General features: G+C 43.1%; 1 protein-coding gene across 1 annotated transcript in view; it reads right to left on the reverse strand.

Annotated features, from left to right (window-relative positions):
• The window catches only part of LOC132765950 (complement C4-B-like), an 85,785-nt gene that overhangs the window by 44,748 nt on the left and 22,363 nt on the right, over window positions 1-18,674 (reverse strand). Inside the window, exons 8-16 of the mRNA XM_060760258.2 lie at window positions 17,388-17,493; window positions 16,933-17,056; window positions 15,566-15,681; window positions 11,721-11,897; window positions 10,637-10,816; window positions 10,325-10,507; window positions 5,737-5,892; window positions 3,068-3,194; window positions 986-1,057 (exon numbers count right to left, since the gene is read on the reverse strand). Of these exons, the coding sequence (XP_060616241.2) occupies window positions 986-1,057; window positions 3,068-3,194; window positions 5,737-5,892; window positions 10,325-10,507; window positions 10,637-10,816; window positions 11,721-11,897; window positions 15,566-15,681; window positions 16,933-17,056; window positions 17,388-17,493 (1,241 nt within the window). The remainder of the gene's footprint in view (window positions 1-985; window positions 1,058-3,067; window positions 3,195-5,736; window positions 5,893-10,324; window positions 10,508-10,636; window positions 10,817-11,720; window positions 11,898-15,565; window positions 15,682-16,932; window positions 17,057-17,387; window positions 17,494-18,674) is intronic.

The following is an 18,674-nucleotide window of genomic DNA, read 5'->3' on the forward strand; positions in this document are numbered from 1 at the left end:
CCATAACTGCTTTCAGTCCACAACATCAGTATTTTATAGAACTTCAGAGTTGCACAAAGAACAACAAAGTGCACATCAGCAATATCTAATGCATATGCGGTAATCCTTATCTGAGGTCTATGTGATCAGCACAGAATGGAGTCAGAGCATGTTTGTCATTTAAGAGGATGATCTCAGGGTCTGGTGCTGCATGTAACCATAACTCCTGGTTGTTGGCTCTGAGCACATAAGATTGCAATTATAGCCTTTCTAGCAGAGCATAAAACTATAACTGTGCAAAAATTACACGGCATTAGGAATTGATTAGGTTCATTAAAACAGATCAGCATATAGTTGGTATTATTTTACACACACACACACATACACAAAACTCCAGCAATATCCAAGGAATTCTATCATGAGAGTTCAGACTTCTCTAGACCAAAAAAGTCCTGCACCAAATAACTAGCTTCAAGGTATGTGTCAGTTATATGTCCCCCCACCACCATGTATCTGTTTATGATTGTGATTTTGAACATTTCCTTTCTTCTTAGTTGAATACTCTTGCAAATTCCTTTGCTTTTCTAAGTCATAGGAATGTTACATAAATAAGTAAGTTCAAACTCCTCATATAACTATACAAATACTCAAAACCACTCAGTTTAGGCACTGATACTGACACACAAATTACAACTATACTGTAACTAACTTATGCCTCAATTGTGGAAAAACCAAAATAGTTACAAGTCGCACAGTATTTGTATCCAATCATCCCCAAGCTGTGGTACTCAAAGGTGAGGAATTGCTAGTCCTCCTACCTGGTAAAAAGGAACTGAGGAAGTGTGCCATTCTTCCTTCTTTTCCCTGACCTTATAGAAGAAGCAGTGGCCTAGCACAAGAGACCTTTGGAGCAGGTTTGGCAGTGGTTATAGACTATAACTTAAAATATCAGTTGAACATTTAGAAATACAGTTTAGGAATAAAAAAAATCCTTCCCGGCACTCACCCGTCTTCTGGAATGCAATCTGGAGTGGCAATGAACGTTTCTTCCGGGAAACATTCTCAGTGCATCCATGTGCTGAATGGACATAAAAGGAAGAGAGTAGAATTTGTGTTAGCAATACTCTAGAAGGAAGAATCCAAAAAAAGTTTTGCTTGACATGACTGGGACAGTAGCAGGTGTCAATAACCGATCTGAAAGGATATATGTTCCGTTATCAAATAGCTATTCTAAAAGGATGTATATTATCAAATACTAGTGATCTTCTGAGTTTATGAATAATTATCAGACTTTGGTCTTCTAGATGTTTTGAACCTCAGATATCAGAATTCTTGAATATTGAGCAAACCGTGTTATCGAAGGTCTTCATGGAGTGAATCACTGTGTTGCTGCCTGGGGGGGAATCCTTTCTTGGAAGGAGTCAATTCCAATAATAATAATAATAATAATAATAATAATAATAATAATAATGTATTGTCGAAGGCTTTCATGGCTGGAATCACTAGGTTCTTGTGGGTTTTTTTCGGGCTATAGAGCCATGTTCTAGAGACATTTCTCCTGACGTTTCGCCTGCATCTATGGCAAGCATCCTCAGAGGTAGTGAGGTCTGTTGGAATTAGGACAATGGATTTATATATCTGTGGAATGGCTGGGGTGGGGCAAGGAGCTCTTCCCTGCTGCAGCTAGGTGTGAATGTTTCAACTGATCACCTTCATTAGCATTTGAAGGCCTGCCTGAGCCTGGGAAAAATCTCTTGCTGGGAGGTGTTAATCTGTGCCTGGTTGTTTCCAACAACCACCATGTCAGACTACACAGAGAAGCCATTGAAATCCGCAAGCATGTGGACAATTTCAACAGAAAGGAAGAGACCATGAAAATGAACAAAATCTGGCTACCAGTATTAAAACACTCTAAAATTACTACAGCAAAACAACAGAGAGGAAACAACCAGACACAGATTAACACCTCCCAGCAAGAGATTTTCCCAGGATCAGGCAGGCCTTCAAACACTAATGAAGGTGATCAGTTGAAACATTCACACCTAGCTGCAGCAGAGAAGAGCTCCTTGCCCCACCCCAGCCATTCCACAGATATATAAACCCATTGTCCTAATTCCAACAGACCTCACTACCTCTGAGGATGCTTGCCATAGATGCAGGCGAAACGTCAGGAGAAATGCCTCTAGAACATGGCTCTATAGCCTGAAAAAACCCACAAGAACCTAATAATAATAATAATAATAATAATAATAATAATAATAATCAACTTTATTTATGTACCACTCTATCTCCTCGAGGGGAATCAGGGTGGTTTCCAAGTAACATCACCAAAGCATACAGAGTAAACAACATAAACATCAAATTAACAACATAAGCATAAAAGTTATCACAATAACACATATACATTAAAAATAACCCTGCCCGTTTAAAGCAATTAAAAGGGCCAGATAACACCTCCCAATAAAGGATTGCCCCAGGCAGGAAGCAGCAAGGCTTTGAAGCTGGGAGGCTACTAAATGCTAATCAAGCTGGCCAATTGCAACATTCACACTTGTCTCCAACAGACAAAGAGTTCTTTCTCCCATTCTCACTTGCCTAGTTTCCAACAGACTCCTCAACCTCTGAGGGTACCTGCCATAGATGTGGGTGAAATGTCAGGAGAGAATGCTTCTGGAACATGGCCATATAGACTGGAAAACTCACAACAACCAAATGACCAAACTGAGAGTGCATCTACATTGTGATTTAATGTAGTCTAGCACCACTTGAACTGTCATGGCTCAATGCTGTGGAATCCTGGGAATTCTAGTTTTACAAACTCATTAGTCTCTGCCAAAGATGCTTCATCAAACTGCAACACCCAGGATTCCATAGTACTGAGCCATGGCAGTTAATGTGGAGTCAAACTACATTGATTCTACAGTGTAGGTAGAGAATCATCATCTGGAGCCAGCAGTTCCTCTCAATCCCAGTCCTTTGCACCAGACCACTCAGATTCCAGAATTTAAGTAATGACACAAGGGCCACTCAATAACTTTTGGGCCACATAAAGCCAAGGAGTCTTCTCATGCTCCAAGTGGTGACTCACCTTTCCGGAGGGGAGTCTGGAAGTCACCAATACGGAGGGAGAGCCCAGCATCTGCAAAAACACCAAGCGCATTTTCTCCGCTCCCGGCAGTGCAGCCGAGATCATAACTTCCCATGGTCTTGAAAACCTGTTTGCAGGAGGGGAAAAAGAATGAAAAATAAGATTGGGAGATGTTGATACAAGCTGAATGATAGAGATGACAGAGATAGATTGAAAGACCAGGATCAATAACTTATGGTGAAGATCTTGGCTTTAGAGACGTATCTGTCATTATTGTCAGGAACATATTTATTCTACTTTGAAAGTAGTTGTTGTACTCCAGAAACTTTGATTTTGTGGTTTATTTACAACATTTATATTCTGCCCTTCTCACCCTGCAGGGGCCTCAGGGCGGATCACAATGCACATATACATGGCAAACATTCAATGCCATAGACACACAACATACATAGACAGAGACACAGAGGCTATTTAAGCTTCATGAGGATATTTTGAATTTTGAATTCCGGCCACCAGGGGAGCTGTTGCTTCACCATCCACTTGTGACACCGATGGAGTACTTCCTCATTCTTTTGCACGTTGCTGGAGATTTTTATGGCATCGTAAATAGTTAAATTAGCCTCCTCGCATAAGCGGTACCTAAATTTCCTACTTGACAGATGCAACTGTCTTTCGGGCTGCAAAGGTTGACAGCAAGCTAGACAAAAGGCCGGAAACTCACTCCAACTTGGACTGGCTTTGAACTCATGACCTCTTGGTCAGTAGTGATTTTAATGCAGCTGACTCCCAACCAGCTGAACCACAATGAGCTAGTTGACTCAAACTAAGTTGAATTGGTTGAGACTCTATGAGATATTCATTGAAAAATTATAGCAAAATGTGCTGCAGGATGTCCTGCAGAAACAAAGATTTTGCAATTTAATAAACCTTTTCCATATTTTCATGATAGAAGCAATTACAAAATGACATTAATAACCCAGGAACAAAAATTATGTTACATAGTGTAACATGAGATTAAAATGGTGGGCAGAACCTCTAGGCTTTTCTTACAAATAAATAGGGTTTGACTACAGGTGGAAATAATACTTTAAGTAAAAGATTACATCAAATATTAAGTTTTGGTTTTTTTGGTATTACAGTAGAGGAGGAAGAGTGAGCTTATTGACTACAATCAGAACTGTGTATTTAATATGTATCTGTTTAGTTTAGTGTTAGATATGTAGTGCTTAGAGGTACTGTTTGGAGTTTTTATTTTCTTTTGTTGTGTTTTATTAGAAGTGTAAGCAAATGTTTTTATTTTTACAATAATACTAATGATGACAATAATAAATTGTTTTATGTACAGTCGTCCATCCACAGTTGCAATTTTGAATTTTGATTATTCATAGTCTTTAGGTCCTACAGTGTGACTCTATGGTGAACTTCCTCTGGTCCTGTTAGATCAGGGGTCCTCAAACTAAGGCCCCGGGGGCGGATACGGCCCTCCAAGGTCATTTACCCGGCCCTCACTCAGGATCAACCTAAGTCGGAAATGACTTGAAAGCACACAACAACAACAACAACAACAACAACAACAACAATCCTATCTCATCATCCAAAAGCAGGCCTACACTTCATATTGAAATACTAATAAGTTTATATCTGTTGAAATTGTTTTGCACTTTAATTATTATATTGTTTTACAGTGCTTTTTGCACGACAAATAAGATATGTGCAGTGTGCATAGGAATTAATTCATTTTTTTTTCAAATTATAATCCGACCCTCCAACAGTTTGAGGGACTGTGACCTGGCCCTCTATTTAAAAAGTTTGAGGACCCCTGTGTTAGATATTTCAAGAGAGAACACCTCTCTGGGAATCTCTCGATTCCCCAGTGTGTCTTTATCGGCAGCTGACAGCAGAAGTCAACCAGAGTCACTATCTCTCCTTCTTCCTTCAAAGAAAAATAAAAGCTCTTCCAAGAAATGGGTATCACAACAAGGCACCAAGGGTTTGATATCTCCAAACCATCCTCTGTTCGGATATCAGCCAGCATGCCGATGGCTTAAATCAAGGAACAGCTTACTAAGATCTACAGAGATACTTTCAGGAACACCTCAGCAAGCGAGAGTCCAAATGTGGCAAATAAAAACCCAGAACGCCAATCAGTGGCTGATACCAGATGAGAAACTCCCCCCTGGGCACACAGAAGACTGGGTGACTTGGAAGGCGCTCAACAGGCAGTGCTCTGGCACTACAAGATGCAGAGCCAACCTTGAGAAATGGAGCTACAAAGCGGAGTCCACAACATGCGAGTCTGGAGATGTGCAAACCACAGACCTCCTACTACAATACAGTCTGAGCCCTTCCCCATGCACAACGCAGGACTTTCTTACAGTGACACCAGGGGCACTCCAAGTGGCCAGCTTCTGGTCAAAGAACATTTAGCATAATGCCAAGTTTTTAACTTTGTTTGTGGATTTTTATACATTATAATTGTATTCTCAATTTACTTCTGACATGATAAATAAATAACCAAGGCTTTTGGTCTGTGTTTATGACAGGGCAGCAGTAGGATGCCACACCAACCACAATAGTAAGGCTTGTTATGGGATTACGGACTGGAAATGAACATGCAAAGATGAGAAAAGGAAGAAGCAAAGAGTGAGAAAGGTGGGAGTCTGAAATACCTTGCTCTGGGTGAGGCGGTTCTTCCGGCTGAGAGCATAAATGGCTGAATCGGTGGCAGAAAGAGACACGACAGATCGTGTGTCAGTGCTTATGATGAGTGGGACACGGCCCTGAGGCTGCCACTCACTTCTAGGTTCTGATATGCGGAGCTCCAGCTGAAAGGAAACAGGCAGAATTAATGGTACTCAGAGACATTTTATCATGCTGCCCTATCATGGCAGAAATAGCCCTTTCACAGAGTTAGAGCACTGCAAAAAAAAAATCTATGTGTAGTCAGAGGTGACCCCCCCCCCCCCCCCCACAAATGATAGTTCATAATCAAGGAATTCATCGTTTTGCCAAGGACACCAGGCTGGAAGAGTTAAGTTTTGGTCAATCTGTAGAAGGACTAACAACCACAACAAGGACCCATCTCTTTCCAATGATGCATGCCCTCTTATCCTTTTATCAACCCCTGTATATGCCCCATGTCCCCAATAATTTCATATATCTATATAAATAAAAATGTAATGTTCGTTTGTGGGATTAACAGAACTCAAAAACCACTGGGGGAATTGACACCAAATTTGGACAGCATACACCTAACAATCCAATGTATGTCCTTTACTCAAATGTTTTTGATATTGTCATTTGGGAGTTGTAGTTCTTGGGATTTATAGTTCACCTACAATCAAAGAGCATTCTGAACCCCACCAACGATAGAATTGAACTAAACTTGGCACACAGTTCTCCCATGACCAACAGAAAACACTAGAAGGGTTTGGTGGGCAGTTGTAGTTCATCTACATCCAGAGATCACTGTAGATTCAAACAATGATGGATATGGACCAGACTCTACACAAATACTCAATATGCCCAAATGTGAACACTGGTGGAGTTTGGGGAAAATAGAATCTTGACATTTGGGAGTTGTAGTTGCTGGGATTTATAGTTCACCTACAATCACAGAGCATTCTGAACCCCCCCCCCCCAATGATAGAACTGGGCCAAACCTCCCACACAGAACCCCCATGTGGGCCACAGCAACGCGTGGCAGGGGACGGCTAGTGTATGTATAAAAAATGAGGCAAGGTGACCTTTTTATGAATTCTGGCCAGCACTTCCTGACTCAGGTTCCACAATCTGCCCTGAGTCTGCATTTTGTTGAATGGACTCTCAAGCATTTCACAATATAGACAATAGCTTGATGGCCCATTTTCTTAAGCCTCGGAGGATCAGGCCACTTAAGAATTGGGTAACTGTTTGGACACTTTAATCACTCTCCACAAAGGATATTTCCCCTCTGTGAGGAGAAGGGGATTGGGAGGCACTCTCTGGTCTCGTGGCCTAGCTGAAGGGACCTCTTATTTGCTTATCTAACCAGAAATGGAAAATGGTCAGGAAGGGGACAGGCTGACAGTCTGAGCAAAATATGACACTAAGGAGCAAAGGATTGTTTTCTTCTTCTTCTTCCTTTTAAGACTCCTCAAGCTGGAAGTGATACATGGAGAGAGAGAGTTTGTTTGAAGATGAAACAGTTACTTAGTTTATTTGTATCCTTCTTAAGGTATAAGCGTAGTGGTTACATAACATCAAATGCTTGCTGCTTACAGAACAACATTTCAACATGAGTTTCACTCAATCTTTTCCTTTTCCCCCAAAAGGACTTTTCTACTAATACAGTGTTTCTCAACCTGGGGTTCGGGATCCCTGGAGGGGTCATTAGGGGGTGTCAGAGGAGTCACCAAAGACTACCAGAAAACACAATATTTTCTATTGGTCTTGGAGGTTCTGTGTGGGAAGTTTGGCCCAATTCAATCATTGGTAGGGTTCAGAATGCTCTTTGATTGTAGGTGAACTATAAATCCCAGCAATTACAACTCCCAAATGTCAAGGTCTTTTTTACCCAAACCCCACTAGTGTTTAGATTTGGGCATATTGAGAATTTGTGCCAAGTTTGGTCTAGATCCATCATTGTTTGAATCCACAGTGCTCTCTTGATGTGGATGACCTACAACTCCCAAACTCAAGATCAATGCCCACCAAACCCTTCCAGTATTTTCTGTTGGTCATGGGAGTTCTGAGTGCCAAGTTTGAATTAATTCCATCATTGGTGGAGTTCAGAATGCGCTTTGATTGTAGGTGTACTATAAATCCCAGCAACTACAACTCCCACAGGATAAAATCAATACTCTCCCCCAGTCTCACCAGTATTCAAATTTGGGTGTATTGAGTATTTGTGCCAAATTTGGTCCAGTGAATGAAAATACATCCTGCATATCAGATATTTCCATTACGATTCATAACAGCAGCAAAAATGACAGTTATGAAGTAGCAATGAAATTAATTTTATGGTTACACCGCAATGAGTCGCCCCTGGGCTGAGAATTGCGTTATATAAGCGCAGTAAATAAATAAATAAATAAATAAATAAATAAATAAATAAATAAATAAATTAGGGTCACCATAACATGGGGAAGTGTGTTAAGGGGTCGTGGCATTAGGAAGGTTGAGAACCACTGTACTAATACATAAAAACAACTTCACACTATTTTTATCCTATTCCTTTGATCAATCTGCCAGGACGCAGGAGGCGGGAGCCAGGCAAGAGGTTCCCCGTGAGGCTAGGCTGCGTTTATACCAGACCACATGGCGCAGCCTCGATTGCCTGCCTCCAACTGCACCATGCGGCTTAGCTTTGCGCTTCCGACTCCGACGCCTAGCAGGCAGCAGGAACCAGGCAACTGAGGCAGTGCCACACAGCCTAGACTGCCAAAGAGCCTGTCACCCGGCTCCCACCTACTGAGGCCTGGCAAACAGCGGGAGCCAGATGATCATGGGGAGCTTCTCACCTGGTGCCATTTTGAGGAAGCGAAGGGGGCGGGGCCAAAGAAGAGGGCCTCGCGACCCCTCCTAAATGGCCAAGCGACCCCTCTGGGAGTCGCGACCCCCAGGTTGAGAACCGCTGTTCCAGTGTTTTTTGCAATGTCTTATCTTCCACTAAGTGACACACTTCACTCTCCCTTGTCTTCCAGCCACTTTCCATTTTGCCTTCAATCTCCAGTCAGGGATATTTATTGACTTCTTTATTGCACTTTTAAAGTGTCCACTAACCAATGTTATTGGGGGGGGGGGGGGGGCGGTTTACAGTCTATAAAGTTCAACAATAAAACAATGACTAAAGACAGCAGGATATAAAACTCAAATAAAAGTAGCAGAAGAAAAATAAAAAAGTACAACATACACAAAGCTTTAAAAAAAAATCCAGAATCAAAGTACAATGTGGTAGAAAATCTGTAATAAGCCAGAACAGAAAAAGAATGGTTTTCCTGTCATGTTAGGGTCAAACTGGATATTAAGGGGAATGCATGTTTCTTGTGATTAACTCAATGTGTTTTGCCTCACAAAATTTCCTTGGGGATACTGTATTTTTTTACTCTAAGACACACTTTTTTCTCCATATAAGCATCTCCAAAAACCAGGGTGTGTCTTAGAATTGTGGGTGCTTTTCATATATTTAGGTAAAGCTTTTTTTCTTTTGGTAGTACTGAAATTAGTGCATGTTCTACAACAGATGACATCTTAGTATCAATGAAATATAGTAAAGGGAAAGGTAAATGGTACTCCTTGTCTAGTTGTGTCTGACTCTGGGGGATGGTGCTTATCTCCATTTCTAAGCCGAAGAACCGGCGTTGTCCGTAGACACCACCTAGGTCATGTGGCCGGCATGACTGCATGGAGCGCCTTTACCTTCCTGCCGGAGTGGTACCTATTGATCTACTCACATTTGCATGTTTTTGAACTGCTAGGTTGGCAGAAGCTGGGGTTAACAGTGAGAGCTCACTCTGCTCCCCGGATTCGAACCACTGACCTTTCAGTCAGCAAGTTCAGCAGCTCAGCAGTTTAACCCACTGTGCCACCGAGGGTCCTGAAATTCGGTATGTATCTTGGAAATCAGACTTCTGAATTAAGCCTGTGTTTATCTTTCAATGTCCAGTCACAATAAAAAATTAACTACATAGGTAGTTGGGCGAACCCACACACTGTGAAAAAACATATATTTCAAATCTTTAGGTAAGGTTTTCCCCTGACATTAAGTCCAGTTGTGTCTGACTCTGGGGGTTGGTGCTCATCTCCATTTCTAAGCCGAAGAGCCAGCGTTGTCTGTACACACCTCCGAGTTCATGTGACCAGCATGACTGCATGGAGCGGCGTTACCTTCCTGCCAGAGCGGTACCTATTGATCTACTCATATTTGCATGTTTTCGAACTGCTAAGTTGGTAGAAGCTGGGGCTGACAGTGGAAGCTCACGCCGCTTCCCGGATTCGAAGCTGCCACCATTTGGTCAACAAGTTTAGCAGCTCAGTGGTTTAACCCACTGCGCCACCAGGGACTCCTTTCAAATCTTTGGGGAACTACTATATATTTCTATCTAAAAATATCTACTACCATCTAGTTTGATGCTTGGCTTCATATAACTTTTGACTTATGTAAAATGCCATTAGTTGTAATTCTACAGAACTGCTCAGTGTTTGCTGCTTCCAGGAAAAGGAGCCCTCCATTGAAGGCCAGGTCATGAAATTCAGCTCATTTCAAGTACGACTCACTTTTCCCTCGCAGTGGTCCTCGACATCCACCCAGATGGAGTTGGCCACAACCTCATCTCCAAGACGGTAGAAGGCCACAAAGCGAAATGCCGGCATCAGGCTGGGTGTGATGTGAATGGGGACGGAGGTATAGGAGAGTTTGGGCGCTTGGTTTACAGATACGATGTCCCCTTTGTTCAAAATCTGTGCATAAGAAAGCCATTTCAGTGAGGAGTACTCGGCATATATGTTTCAAAGAGTCATTTTTGGATGACGTCCCTCCCCTCCCTCCTTCCCTTCGATAGTCTCAGCTATTTGGTACCATGGACTCACCATATAATAGAAGTTGGAGAAGGCAGATGATCCAACATATTTCAGCCCTAGGTTGAAGGCGTCTCCTGGGCTCACTACTTCGTGGTTTGGGCTTATAATGGTCAAGTAATTCCCATTTTGGGAATGCATGGCTTTGGCTGTCACAGTGACTTCTGCTGGAGATTCCCCCCCTGCTGTTAGCTGTACGTGAAACAAAAATGCACAGACATTGTTATACACACACAGGCCTCATCCAGAATTGACTGCAAGAAGACCTTGTATCCATGGGGAATATGAACAACAATCCTGAAAGACCACAGTTTTGTAATCTAAATTGGTTTTATGAAGGTGGCTTGGAGCTGTCACTGTTACGAATCTCAACAATAATTTCCTAATTTCTGCATCAAACCAATCATTCTTTCTATAATTTTAAGGAGTTGCTCAGACTTTTGAGTATGCCATTGTCCCACCAGCATTGAAGCGATGGTCCTCTGTCATCAACTCTGCTGGACCGGCCACGGTGTCCGGATGCCCGACCACTGTCTCCCAAAGCAGTTGCTCTACTCCGAACTTAAGAACGAAAAATTGAATGTTGGTGGGCAGGAAAAGAGATTTAAAGATGGGCTCAAAGGCAACCTTAAAAACTCTGGCATAGACACTGAGAACTAGGAAGCCCTGGCACTTGAACTCTCCAGCTGGTCAGCTGTGACTAGCAGTGCTGTAGAATTTGAAGAGGCACGAATGGAGGGCAAAAGAGAGAAACATGCCAAGAGGAAGGTGCGTCAAGCCAACCCCGACTGGGACCACCTTCCACTTGGAATCGATGCCCACACTGTGGGAGAAGATGCAGATCAAGAATAGGGCTCCACAGTCACTTATGGACCCACTGCCAGGACACTACACTTGGAGGACCATCATCCTCAGACTATGAGGAATCACCGAAGTAAGTTAATAAGTAATTTTAAAGGAGTCGCTCAGACTTTTGGGTATGGCATTGTCCCAGTTTCTCATTCTAAGTCCCTCTTTTCTTTCCTCCAGTTACCCTTTCCTCCCTCCTCTTGGTATGGTTCTGTCCCTTCTCGTTCCAGGACCACAAAACATATACCGTGACAGTGATGGAGGTTGCTTTGGAAGGAGTGTTGATTATGTGCTTGACGATCCCACGGTCGTTACTCTTGATGTTGGTATTGGCATCATCTGGAACCCGGGCTCCCGTTATCTGGGTTGAGAAATGAACTGGGAGGCGGAGAGCTGGTGCTCCGTCCGGAAGCGTAACTGTAGCCTTGGGAGAAAAGACAAAAAAGTGTTAGGAATAACATATTGAAGATATGAGCTGTTCAGCAGAAGGTTATGCTGCCTTGGAACATGGTAGAGTCTCCTTCTCTGGAGGCTTTTATGCAGAGACTGTTGGCGTAATGAAAACCATGCGTAGTTGACGTTTTATCAGTCCACACACTGTCTCACCAGAGGAAAAAAAATGCCAAGTAGTCTACTCTTCGTAACGTGGAACAACATATTTACAATCATGAGATCATTTGATTTACTCACATAATAAATAATATTAATAAACAAACAATATTAATAAATAATATTAATAATAATATTAATATTAATAACAGCGCTCCATGCAGTCATCCCGGCCACATGACCTTGGAGGTGTCTACGGACAAAGCTGGCTCTTTGGCTTAGAAATGGAGATGAGCACCACCTCCCAGAGTCGGAGACGACTGGACTTAATGTCAGGGGAAAACCTTTATCTTTATCTAATAAATAATATCCTTTTAAGAGAGAGATAAATGGTCTTTCGGTGTCTGTGTGGCTCATGAAAGAAGGATCCTCTCTCTCTCTCTCTCTCTCTCTCTCTCTCCCTCTCTGCAAGCACCTGAACAGCTCAAGCCTGAAAATGAAACTGTTACCAAAATTCCCAGGCTCAGCTAGCTCCCCGAGCATGGCCAAATCAATCAGCTTAGTGCCTTGCATTTTACAGTTAACACACACTAACTGATTTCTTACTTGCTCCAACAGAGGCTGGATGACCATCTGTCGGCAGGGCTTTGATAATGTTTTCCTGCATGGCAGAAGTGGGTTGGCTTGGGTGGCTCTTGGGGTTTCTTCCAACTCTGTGATTCTATATCTACACAGAAAACAGGTAGATGTTTCTGTGGATGCTCCCAAACTTCCTTCCTAGAACTGGAACTCCCTCTGTTGAGAAACCAGTGGTGTGTCTATGATATAAAATAACACGCCACTTTCACAGAAGTGCAGCACTGACACAAAAATAGAAAAACTGTAAATGTAAAATACCCTTTTTAAGGTATAGAAAGGCACCCCTAGCAGCGCAGTGGGCTAAACCCCTGTGCCAGTTGGACAGAAGACCGACAGGTCGCAGGTTTGAATCCGAGGAGAGCGTGGGTGAGCTCCCTCTGTCAGCTCCAGCTTCCCATGCAGGGACATGAGAGAAGCCTCCCACAAGGATGGTGACACATCAAAACATCTGGGCATGCCCTGGCCAACACCCTTTCAGACAGCCAATTCTCGCACACCAGAAGCGACCTGCAGTTTCTCAAGTTGCTCCTGACACAAAAAATAAGCAAAGATTACAGGGGATGGCTAGTTGACCAGGTTCACTAATACAGATCAGCATATAGCTTTCTCAGGCCTAAATTACATCATTATTCTCAATTAGAGCAGACCCAGAGAAACAAGGTGAATCTGGTAAACACTCCACTGCAATAGATTCTATTACTTCAAATTAACTTACCCTTCCCAGAATAGTTTGTAATCTATGTGGAGTTTTTATTTTATTCCCAATATGCTATTCTAAAAGGTTTTGTTAAGGGTTTTAATAGCATAATTAACAGTATTCCGGTTTTACTGGGTCCCATTTCCTTGCTTTTATTGGCACATTTTCATTATACGGCAAGCACCTTGCACCCCAGGCTGGTGAGAAAGGCCAGATGGAACTCAAGTAAGTAAACAGTTTGTTTATTTACTTTATTTTTATCCTACCTTCTTCTTGATATAGGGACTCGAGGCAGCTATTTGGGTGAGTGTGTTTGCACATAAAACACAGCATTTGGGACTTAAGTAACTCATAATAACTTGCAACTCGAATAAATTAAGGGATATTTGAGACTATTAATGGACAGTCAGCCCTCCACATTAATTGAAGTTAAGGGAAGAGCACTCATAGAATCCTAGAGTTGGAAGAGATCTCGTGGGCCATCCAGTCCAGCCCCATTCTGCCAAGAAGCAGGAAAATCACATTCAAAGCACCCCCTACTGATGGCCATCCAGCCTTTGTTTCAAAGCCCCCAAAGAAGGAGCCTCTACCACACTCTGGGGCAGAGAGTTCCACTGCTGAACAGGTCTCACAGTCAGGAAATTCTTCCTAATGTTCAGATGGAATCTCCTTTTCTGTTAGCCAAAGGCCTGGTTCCACAACCATGATTTCAGTTCTTTCCGAAAGGAAAGGAGGGAGGACACTGATCTAATCTCGTTGGGGAGCGAGTTCCACAAGTTTGTGTGTGTGTGTGTGTGTGGGGGGGGGGTAACCACCGAGAAGGCCCTGTCCCTCATCCCCACCAGAACGCTTTTGCAAGGCTGGTGGGACCGAGAGCAGAGCCTCCACAGTGGATCTTAAAGTACGAGGTGGAATGTAGAGGGAGATGCGTTCGAACAAGTAAGCTGGGCCAGAGCCATATAGTGTTTTATAGGCCAGGAAGAGCACTTTGAATTGTGCTCGCAAATGGACTGCAGTGTCTTGTAAGCTGCCCTGAGTCCCTTTTGAGAGATGGTGGCGGGATATAAATAAAGCTGATGATGATATTATTATTATTATTATTATTATTATTATTGAAACACCACAAGATGAGTCCACAGCGGACACTCTGCTGGCTGTTGTGTTGGATCACACGTCTGACACTTCCCAAGTGTCTAGAACTGTGTGCTGTATCAGTGAATAATGCATACAGATCCCAGTAAGGTGGCCTTTTGCAGCTGGCAGATGGAAATCTTGTCAGTGCCGATTGTATTTAAGTGCAGGCCAAGGTCTTTAGGCACTGCACCTGATTATTATTATTATTATTATTATTATTATTATTATGGCGCCTCCGGTGGCACAGTGGATTAAACCCCTGTGCCGGCAGGACTGAAAACTGACAGGTTGCAGGTTCAAATCAGGGGAGAGGCGGATGAGCTCCCTCTATCAACTCCAGCTGCTCATGCGGGGACATGCCTCCCACAAGGATGATAAAAACATCAAATCATCCGGGCGTCCCCTGGGCAACGTCCTTGCAGACGGCCAATTCTCTCACACCAGAAGTGACTTGCAGTTTCTCAAGTTGCTCCTGATATGACAAAAAACCCAGATTATTATTATTATTATTATTATTATTGCTCCCTCCTCCCTATGACTTCCCCTCACATCTTTATTGATGGCCCTCATCATGTCTCCTCTCAGCCTTCACTTTTGCATGCCCAGCTCTTTAAGCAGCTCCTCATAGGGCTTGTTCTCCAGACCCTTGATTGTTTTAGTTGCCCTCCTCTAGACACATTCCAGCTTGTCGAAATCTCCCTTCAATTGCAGTGCCCACAAAAGTAAGAGTCTTCCATCGAACAGGATTTGTGATTAAACATTCCAAATCTAATTCCTTCTTGTTCAACATTCAGTCAGAAGAAGCGTTTTGTGAGTCTCAATAGATTACAAACTACGTTTCAGAGGATACCAAAATGATACTGATCCCTTGGAACAGTTGCTTCTGGTCTTAAAAGTTCAAAAAGTCAGGAAAGACAAGGCGGAAGGATCTGGTTAAAAGTCAAGGAAGAGAAGAATTTGCGGGAAGTAGAGCCAAGAAGAGGAAATTCAGGATCAGATCAAGGTTATCCTTTGCAACCACACCGCCTTTGTCATATGGAACTTGTGCTTTTAAGGAGACCTAGTACACTCACCTGGACTTCAAAGGGGGCACCGGGAATGAAATAGCGCTTAGTTTTGGACAGGTCCACTGAATACGGAGATGATACAAACTTCACTGAAGAGAGCTCCTGTTCTTCTAACTCACCACCTGCAATTGTAGAGAGAACAAGGAAATAGGTGAGGAATTTCTGACCTATGGTGAATGAATTGTCGAGTTTTGTTCACAAGATTTATCCCAAGGAGGGTTGTCCTTGCCTTCATCTGAAGCTGAGAGATTTTGACTTGGCCAAGGTAACCCAATGGGCTTCCATGACCAAACAGGGATTCTAAACCCTGGTCTCCAGCATCATAGTCCAACACTCCAAGCAGTAAACCACATTGCCCCGTACTCCTCGACTTGCTGTTGTTGCAGTTGTTGTTAAGCTGTCTCCAAATTCGGGCAACCCTATTCTAGGGTTGTATGCCTTCAAGTCTTTTCTGACTAATGCTGACTCTAAATATGAGTTTCTTCTAATGCTATAGTTCTATAATTCTATGAACGTCTCTGACCAAGTTGCATGTTTGATCCCATATGAACTGCCATGGCTCAATGCTATGAATCCTGGGAGTTGTATTCTTTGGCAGGGAAGGCTAAACAACGCGTAAAGCTACAACTCCCAGGATCCCATAGCATTGAGTCATGGGAGTTCAAATTAGGTAACACTACATTAATTTCTTCTCAAATAAAGCATTGAGTAATAGTAACAATTTTGGTTTACTGTGTGTTTTCTGAGCTGTCTGGCCATGTTCCAGAAGCATTCTCTCCTGACATTTCACTTGCATCTATGGCAGGCATCCTCAGAGGTTCTGAAGTCTAATATATTGTCGAAGGCATTCGTGGGTGGGATCACTGGGTCGTTGTAGGTTTTTTGAGCTGTATGGGCATGTTCTAGAAGCATTCTCTCCTGACGTTTCACCTGAATCTATGGCAGGCATCCTCAGAGGTTGTGAACATGGCCATACAACCCAAAAAAACATACAACAACCTGTTGTGAGGTCTGTTGAAAACTAGGCAAGTGGGTTGTATATATCTGTGAAATGTCCAGAGTGGGAGAAAGAACTCTTGTTTGTTTCAGGTATGTGTGAATGTTGCAATTTGCCATCTTGATTAGCATTGAATGGCCTGCCATTTCAAGGCCTGGCTGGTTGCTGGCTGGGGGAATCCTTTGTTGGGAGGTGTTAGCTGGTGCTGATTGATTCTTATCTGGAATTCCCCTGCTTTTTAAGTCTTGCTCTTTACTTACTGTTCTCATTTAGAGTATCTACAGGGCATATATGGCCACGTTCTGGAAGCATTCCTGGATCCAAGTCCCAATGAATACCAAGGTCCCACTGTAATAAATGCCATTCCCAAACTTACTTGCGGACTCAATGACCATGGCGGCAATGTAGAGAGAGGTTCCAATCAGATCCTGCAGAGGGCGCCCCAGCTTTTCGGCGAGAAGGCTGCGTTTTAGGGTTAAGCTCCCAAGGCCATTTGTTACCTGATCAAGGTAGAATTAAGGCAAAATGGGGGGGGGGGGGGGGGTTAAAACCAGATCAATCATACACATATCAAGAAAGGAGGCACACAAGAAAACTCTCAGATGCCTAGATCGTGAAAGAGCTGGAATAGGGTTGAAAGACTTGGGAGCTAACAAAGCATCAAACATTCCCAACCTGAGTGTATAGAGTTGAGCTCTTGAATCTGGTTTTTGGAATCAACTCCGAAGATGGGAGCCAGGGAAAAAGTGTTTTTGAGCATGAACAGATATTTTAGTTTCCTTATGAAAAAAAAAAAAAAAACCTAGTGGGGAGGCCCCTTATTGCTCTTACCTTGACCTGTTGCTCCAGGCCTGGGATGTACATTTTTTCACCATTTTCATCACTCACGCCAAACCTCAAGTAAGCTGTGCCTTCGACACCTTTTCCATAGAAAAATCTGCCAAGAAATCATAGGTTGATATGGGGTGTGAGGAACCAAGTTACACCATGGTTGTGTGCCTCTAATTGTATTTAATCTCATAGATAACATCTAGATGCAGGTTCGCAGCTTGGGTGTGATCTTGGACTCGTCACTGAGCCTGGAACTCCAGGTTTCAGCGGTGACCAGGGGAGCATTCGCACAGTTAAAACTTGTGCAATAGCTGCGCCCATACCTTGGGAAGTCTGACTTGGCCATGGTAGTCCACGCTCTGGTTACATCCCGTATAGACTACTGCAACACTCTCTACGTGGGGTTGCCTTTGAAGACTGCTCGGAAGCTTCAAATGGTCCAGTGTTCGGCAGCCAGGTTGCTCAGGGAGCATACAACTCCTCTGTTGCGCCAGCTCCACTGGCTGCCAGCTCCACTGGCTACCGGGCACAATTCAAAGTGCTGGCGTTAGCCTATAAAGCCCTAAATGGTTCTGGCCCTACGTACCTCTCCGAACGCATCTCCTCCTATGAACCAACTAGGACATTAAGATCATCTGGGGAGGCCCTGCTCTTGGTCCCGCCTGCATCACAGCCTGGCGGGGATGAGAGACAGGGCCTTCTCAGTGGTGGCCCCTCAGCTATGGAACGGCCTTCTTACAGATATCAGGTCAGCCCCCTCCTTGTTGGCGTTTTGGAGGAAAGTGAAGACCTGGCTGTTCGAACAAGCATTCGATTAAGCAGTGTAATTGAATATAGGAATACGGAATAATGGATGATGAGACTGGATTCACTGCAACCCAGTGATTCTGGCCATGAAAGCCTTCGACAATACATTTTTCAAAAAGCTTGTTATAGGAAATCAGGTCCCCCACAACTATGAATTGCAAGTTCCATCATCTCCAGCATAGATAACCTTAGGATGACAGAATTTGCTGTCTAACCCATCAGGATGATAATTAAGTGAGAGTTTTATCTTATTCTAGATTTAAAAGCTCCGTGGTGGCCTTCCAAGCATTTCTTTGTGCCCATGTGTAATACAGTAGTTCTTTGATTCTAAGACATACTTTTTTCTCCATATAAACATCTCTAAAAACTGGAATGTCTAAGAATCCCAAGTGCTTTCCTTCCTTACTATCTATCTATCCATCCAACCATCCAATCTTTTTTCTGCTGGTGTTACCAAAATTAGTGTCAGTCTTACAATTG

Source organism: Anolis sagrei, chromosome 2 (genome assembly GCF_037176765.1).
Source record: "Anolis sagrei isolate rAnoSag1 chromosome 2, rAnoSag1.mat, whole genome shotgun sequence".
In the NCBI taxonomy this organism is placed as follows: Eukaryota; Metazoa; Chordata; class Lepidosauria; order Squamata; family Dactyloidae; genus Anolis; species Anolis sagrei.